Raw genomic sequence first — 7,385 nt, forward strand, 5'->3', positions numbered from 1 at the left:
AGCTGCTGTGATCAAGTCAGTGAAGACTCTGGGCTTTCCATTCTAGCTTCAGCAGCCCTGCTTGATACTGGCTGCTGTCTATTTTCAGGGCATAAAACAGAGAACGCATGCAGTGCAACTGCCTCCTTCTAAAAGTCAAGTATTTAGATTTTCCCCTGCTTTTGGTTGCTCTCCATGGTCTTCAGGTAATTTTTTCATATTCCCACAATATGAACTATTCTATTACCCAGAATGGATATTTTCTTCTGCTTTTTTCTTTTTCTACCATAGCGCTTTTCCCATGTTAGAATATATAACACTTTCTGTATAAAATTGTATTGCATGCATGTGCATCATTCCTAACTTAATTTAACCAGTCCTCATTTTGATTTCCTGGTTTTATTAATACTGTAAATACTATTATGGACATATTACATATATCTTATTTATGCAAATATATCCTTCCACCATTTCTTTCTGATCTTAAAAATATATCTGCTTCCTTCTTTTTTTGTGTAATAAAGACACTTTCATAAAAAACTAAGTGCCAGTTATATATGATATTATGCCTCTGGAGAAGTGAAGAAAAGTATCAGAGCACTGGATACTAAGAAGATTCAAGTTCAATCAAAGTGATTTAAATGCAGCCTTCCAACCATTATGATTAACTACTAACTGGAAATGAGAACTTAAGTAACAAAGATGGTTGGGCCCAATTATATTAAGCCAGATGAAGCGGAAACTTATTTACTTGTATTATACACTGTTTATAAAAATTGTATTCACAAAAGGGATGGTTACCTGGGGTCCAGAATAAAAGTAGCAAATGATTAAAAGACATTAATATTCACTCAGCACTTTCTAACGATCCATGTTAAATCTGGGAGACACATTACCAGAGATACAAGGGGGATTCTAAAGTACGTGGAAACATTCCATCATAACTTTATAGGTTAAGGTAAGGCGGTGGATAAATTGCCTTCCTAAATCTTCAAACAAACAAATAATAAAAAATTTTAAAAACCCGAAACCAAAACCCTAAAACTCACATACCTTTGGCTTATGGTCCTGCTTGGATTACTGCTTTCGCTTTAAATCAGGAAAGGGCTCCCTAGGCAGCAGACATGGTCTAGCCTGCAGTGCACACAAACTTAGCTTACTTGTGTGTGTCTCCTCTAGATTTGGCAAACATGAGTCATTTACCAAGATACTAATGATTGCTGTGTGCCAACACAGATATTCGTGGCTGGGAATAAAATTTAAAGGTGTCTTTTGACCCACAATAGCTCCTAAATGCATTAATAAATCACTACTAATTTAAAAGTGGTGTTACTCAGTTAATTGGTATCCTCTAAGAACTCAGTATATTAAAAAAAAACCTCAATATTTTAAAATAAAGATTTAAAAAAATATTACAGTAGACAATTGACCAAAATCTGTATTTGTGCATTAACGATCAACAACCAGAAGTCTGAACTTCATTTTAGTTTGTTTTTTTTCCACTTACCTTTCTCTTTGTCCACTCGAATGACCACCACACATTCGTTTCTGCCAATTCGGATGAGTTTGTTTATAGAACGGATCCGCCTTCTGGACAGCTCACTCAGAAGAATCATGCCTTCAATATTGTTGTACTCCAGCAAGCTGACATAGGCCCCCATTTCAGCGATGGACCTCACATTCACCATCACGACATCCTCCACCTCAGGGAACTTATGCTGGTAAAACCTACAGCTCAGACTCGGCATCCTGCAATTAGAGCAAAAGAACCAAACATACTCACTTATGACTCAAGAAGAGTCAACTTTCCAACATCTTGCATGGCATTTCTTAAAGGGATGTTACTAAAGTAATACTTTACCCCTAAGTATACTTTTAAGCCTTAGATTACAGAGTGCTTTACAGATGGTTAAAAAAAGATGAAAGGAAAACATAGTTTAATAGTTTTCTCACCTCTTTAAGTTTCTGGAATGGTATCTGGAGATGAGTACTACAGAACTCAGTTAATCTTGATCCGTTTCAAACTATCTTTGAAGAACATCTAATAAGCTCTGGTAAGAACCAAATTTTAATTTTTATTTTGTTCCACATTCTGTAAGGCTGGGTTATTCTCTGTTCCTAGTTTCAGAGGAACCATAAAAAATAATAACCACCTATAAAGCACTCGGAGACCCAAGGATTAAAAGTACAATCAAGAGTAAAGTATTACTTTAATAATACCACCTTAAGTAATACCAAAATGATGCAAAGCATCATTACTCTTATAAACCCATCAGTGAAGCTACCACTCAGCTAAGGCTGTACACACTTCCCCCCACTGTATACAGGTGGGGACAAACCCCAGAACTGTAATAATCACAACAGATATTAACCATCACTTAAATGGCTCCTCCTTTCTCATTTTCTTCCGTTTCAAAAAAAAGTTGAATAATTTTGATCTTGGACTCTTCTCATTAGTTCCAATTTTGTTGTTGTTGAATAGCTATACCTAACCTTGAGTATAGCTTTATAGGTTTCATTTACTACAAAGTTAAAATTTCCCTTAACCGCCAAGCATCACATCTATATTCAACCCTTTGATCCACCCAAGCTACTCTAGGATCACTCTCTTCTCTTCTACAACAGCGGCTCTCAGATTTGGTTAGGTGGTGGAGTACCTAATAAGTCATTACTCTTCAGCAACACAAAACATTTCCATTCCTTTAATACAGAACTGAACAAAGCTGAAATCATACCAGGGCTAGATAGTTTTTAAAAGTAAGCTCTCAAGCTAATCATAGCTTTTTAAGCTAACCTTCACCTATTTATTTACTGTTATCAGAGTTCAGTAGTTAATTATTAGTAAGACCTAAATATCTGAGAAAAACTGAACATTTAGATGGATTAAATATTTTCCTTGTTAACTAGGAGATACGCTGCTGTTATTTGCAGACCACCCACACCACCTTCAGCTGCAGGGTAGTTTAGGAACTGCTAATTGGCACCCACATTATCTTTCCAGTGCTCCCCATTGACACAGACTCCATCCTACTACCTACAGAGCCCAATAGAATTTGGCCTCTGCTTCTCTCTCTAGATACCACTTTCCTCCTAGTTCTTTCATTTCATAAGGAACTTGAGGCCCAGCTTTAAAGTTCTTTCACACAGCACCAGCAAAGAGCAAAGAGACTGTTTGGACCCCATCTATGCTTTTTCCACGAGGTTGTACTTCCTCGGTATTATCAACAAATGCACATATTACAATGAGAAACAGCATACTTAAACAAAAAGCAACATTAATATACATATGCAGTGTTGGATCACAAACCACAGATGGGTGAGATGCTGCTAATTTGTCCTAGTTAACAAACAGAACAAAAAAATCAAACTCACCACCTCCTAGTTGAAACCAACTCAATGAGCCCGTAAGACAAGGGGGGGGGGGGAATCCCTGTGGGATTTCGAGACTGTTCACACAAATACGTACGTATGGAGCCATTGCACAGAAAATCTGATCGCAATACAGGCCCTGTCAGCAGGAGCCCTGTGTGACTCTCCATGGTTGTATTGTACCAAGGCAATCAATGCCAGGAACAGTAACGGAAAGACTGTAACTCTTAATAGGAGTGGAAAACCTTGTCTTTCTGCATACAAACAAAAACATATGACAATGGCTAGACTGAGTTCTCCTGTAGCTTAACAAAATAGGGGTTTAGCAAATACAGGGAGCTACCATTCAACGGCCAGTTATCCACAAAGAAACAGCTAAGTTAACTGTCTCTTCCTGCCCACCCAACCCCGTTTTATTTTTAAATAGGGTATTTTTTAAAGGCGCGCGGGGTGGGGTGGGGGTGGGGACTGTGGTCAAATGTATGTATTAAGAATTGAAAGCTATAAAGTTTCAAGTTTTCAAAATGGGCCTCAAAATAAATGATATAATGGAAACTAAACAGTTTACAAGAGATTAATATTAACACATTTCTTATCAACAAACCTTCAGCTAGTATCTGATGGTGTAGTGAACTATGCACTGAGCGGCTGACCACAAGGCCAGTGGTTTCAATCCACTAGCTGCTCCGCAGATGATGGGGCTTTCTACTCTGTAAAGATTTACACTCTTGGGAATACACAGGGGCAGATCTACCCTATCTATAGGGTCACTGAGTTTGGGTTTTCCCCCCTTTTAAAGGCTTAATTTGATGATTAAAGAATACAGGCGTGAGTAAAAATTCTGAGGGAAGCTATGAACCAACTTCTTTAGGAGGCACAAGTCTGCAAAACATAGATTAAATACAGGAACAATGGGAATGGTAGGTTGCTCTCACTAAAGCTAAGCAGCTTCAAGTTAGCAGAAGAATTTATTTAATAAAAAAAACTTCAATACTAATTGACAGAATTTGACCTTATCTCTTATAGAATGCAAATACGAATAGCATTAATTTATTTGTGTCATTTGGGAAAACAAAATCAACTGGCTTGGGTTTTCAATTCAACCCTTTCTTGCCACAGCACTGTGCCTCACTTGCTTTGGCCCTCAGCAAGCCCTCAAGCCAGGAAAGCAGAGTGGGAAGCCCAGGCAACAGCCCCAGGTGCCACTTCCAGTCGTTGCTCTCCTACTTGCTGGCTGTGGCTGCTTGGGGTTCTCGTCTTTGCCAGAGCTCAATGTCGATGGACTCAAACAAGATAAAACCGTCCGCCCAACACCCCCCCCCCCATTTTGAAGAGTGTGATATGCTGTCTCAACATAAGATGTTAAAATGCAAAGGAGGTATTACTTATTAATTTACCAAATAATTTTTGTTGTTGTGGCAGAGTTACTACAGACCAAGTACTGGTGATACAAGAGAGGCTCCTACTGGAGTACAGAGGACACAAGGGACTAGGAAAGGAGCACAGCGAATCAATGTACAGAGAACTATGGCACAGAAATAATAAGTGCCTCCCTCAAGGGCAAATGCTACGCAAGCAGAACAGGAATTAAACCCTTTTCCTCTAACATCGAATCCACCGCTTCTTTCTCTAACCCACAAAGCCTCAATGTTAAAGAACACTGGATGTGCTGAGATTTAATTTAAAAAGCAAAACAAAAATACCACCAACCAACACCCATTAAAAAGGTATATTGGGAGTGGGTGGTGCAAAAAAGCAACTATCAAAGGGCTGGTGAGTTACAGCCATCTAACTGCCTGGTAGGTAAAGCCCAGGGATCTGATTCTGAAGGAAAACACTGTGAAGGGCAATTCTACCCACAAACACACGGGTCACTATGGATCTGCATCAAAGATGGCAACTGGCACCAGTATGTTGAAATAAGAATAAAGTCTTCTTTCAATATGTGTTCACTCCAAGCTACCTAAGACCCCACTGTAATATTGCTTGGTCAAATGGCTGGAACGCTTGATTAAAGCAGGGCATGATCAGCTCACCAAACGCTCCAGGGAGCCCACATTCCTCCCCAAACTAAATTGTAAAGGGGGCAACTCTGTGACAAGATGGCCTTACTTCCAACCTAACACAGTTGTGTTCCTCTTAGGACCTGCGTTTCATATTTGGAGGCCAAATAACGAGCTCAGTTTACTGGAAAGGATTTCACTGCTGCCGCCATAGGAAGCACCACCAAGTGACTGTCAACACGACTGGGTCTCAGGCAACGACATCTTTAGAGACAGAGCAACTGTCACCTGGCATCTGATGAACTGAAAGTTGGCAGTCAGGTCTCTAGTTCCGAAACTGTTAAAAAGCCAGAGAGCACGAGGTTCCCCCCAGAAAAAACACCCCCTCTGGATGAAATCTAGACTTCCCTCGTGTTCAAGACAGCGCCTCCTGCTTAATCGAAGAAACGCGGCGCAAGCGGTGGCGATAAAGGGCCCTCGGTCCAAAAAGTATTTCAGCCGAGAGTATTACTTTGTTATGCCCAAGGATACAACCCGTGTAATGAGTGTTTCTACGGTTCCGTTCCCGTGATGGCAAACCGATCCTAAACCACAGCAGCCCTTCCTCCAGTCGTCGAATTCAGTTGCAATTCAAGGGGTGATGCAGTCGACAGAAATGCACAAGGGCGGTAAAGCAATGGTAGGGTTTTTATAAACCGACTGCTGGATGACTAAGCCATTCTTGGGTCCTCGTTAACCCAGGTCCTTTCAACATGGTGACCCAGTCCACTGGATCTGTGAGGTGCCGGGTTTCCACGTAGAAACCATATTCCGAGTGTTGCTGGGGCGGAAGAAAAAAAGAGTGATGGAATTCGGAGGCCCGGAAGTAGCAGAGGGCTGGGTCCTAGGGCGGGGGTACGGGTGACGGAGCGTTCTCTCCCAGCCGCCCCAAGTGGTGGGGCCTCACTTTAAGCATACGGCCAATGACCCCTTTTCTACCCCGAGGTTCGGCCACTCGTACACAGAAGCCTCTGGAACACGGAAGCTCGCTGGGCACCGGCGAGGAGGCGCGCGGCACAGCCGGCGGCGTCCGGCTACTTCCCGCTCAGGGACGGGGGAAAAGGGTGTGTGTGTGGGGGTGTCTTAGCTCCAAGCCCACCCTCGACCACCCATCACTGACCAAAGGAAAGTTTTGAAGAAAGCGAGCTGAGGGGATTAGTCACCTGAGTTATGTGTGTGAGTGCCGCACTAGGGTCTCACGTCGAGCGTTTTGATCCGAAAGATCCCGGACTCGCTCCTCCAGCAGCAGCAGCCGAACCTCAGCGTGCGCTTCGCCAGCCCCGACTGCGCATGCGGAACTACCACGCAAGCGCCGAGAGTAGAGGCCCTTCTTCACCGACCATAGAGTCCAAGTCCTCCGAGAACTGGAAAGAATGCGGCTCACAAGAGGACTGGGGAAAGGGCACTCTGTATTTTTCGCTTAGTAACCTGAAAAGCTTAGAGAAGAGGTAGGACTCTGACTCCTTGCCCCCGACGAACGAATTCTCGCGCTACGTTCTATCCAACCACGAGGCGGCGCTGTGAAAGCAAAACGAAAAGTGGCGGAAGAGGAGGAGTGTCCTCTTACCTCCTGTTTCGCCCGGCGCGTGCAGCGCCTCGCGCAGCCTCCGAGGAGCTGAAGGCGGGGAGAAGCCCGCTGGCCAACCGGAATTGAGGGGCGGCTCCGCAGTGCGCGCGCCTCAGCATCCGGGCATTTCTGTCCCCTCGCCCCCGCCCACCTCCACGCCCTCTTGTCTTCTGAGCTAGCAGGAAACGGAAGTGAAGTGCTTATCCTGTTGCCCCGTAACAGCGCGAGGGGTCAGGTGACCCCCAGCCAGCTGACTCCGGTAGGGTGAGGTTTGGTGGCTGCGGAAAAGCTGGTGCAGCCCCTAGTGCCCGGCTGGGGACTCGTGCCGACCTGTCACCGTCAGAATGTCGGGCAAAGACCGAATTGAGATCTTTCCCTCGCGAATGTAAGTAAGAGAATGGGAAGAGTGGATCCTAGAGAGGCTCAGG

General features: G+C 43.5%; 2 protein-coding genes and 1 non-coding gene across 3 annotated transcripts in view; 1 reads left to right on the forward strand and 2 right to left on the reverse strand.

Annotated features, from left to right (window-relative positions):
• The window catches only part of EIF2S1 (eukaryotic translation initiation factor 2 subunit alpha), a 21,366-nt gene extending 14,708 nt beyond the window's left edge, over positions 1 to 6,658 (reverse strand). The window contains exons 1-2 of the mRNA XM_004699007.2: positions 6,554 to 6,658; positions 1,487 to 1,728 (exon numbers count right to left, since the gene is read on the reverse strand). Coding sequence (XP_004699064.1) covers positions 1,487 to 1,727 — 241 coding nt within the window. The 5' untranslated portion in view covers position 1,728; positions 6,554 to 6,658. The remainder of the gene's footprint in view (positions 1 to 1,486; positions 1,729 to 6,553) is intronic.
• On the reverse strand, positions 3,443 to 3,559 carry LOC115868905. The gene has a single exon (XR_004045865.1). It is a non-coding gene; the product is annotated as a small Cajal body-specific RNA 14 (non-coding RNA).
• A 535-nt stretch (positions 6,659 to 7,193) lies between the features above and the next one.
• ATP6V1D (ATPase H+ transporting V1 subunit D) overlaps positions 7,194 to 7,385 on the forward strand; it is an 18,513-nt gene continuing 18,321 nt past the window's right edge. Inside the window, exon 1 of the mRNA XM_004698661.2 lies at positions 7,194 to 7,342. Within this exon, the coding sequence (XP_004698718.1) occupies positions 7,302 to 7,342 (41 nt within the window). The 5' untranslated portion in view covers positions 7,194 to 7,301. The remainder of the gene's footprint in view (positions 7,343 to 7,385) is intronic.

Source organism: Echinops telfairi, unplaced genomic scaffold, assembly GCF_000313985.2.
Source record: "Echinops telfairi isolate 266 unplaced genomic scaffold, ASM31398v2 ScPeMD7_18;HRSCAF=68, whole genome shotgun sequence".
Taxonomy (NCBI): domain Eukaryota; kingdom Metazoa; phylum Chordata; class Mammalia; order Afrosoricida; family Tenrecidae; genus Echinops; species Echinops telfairi.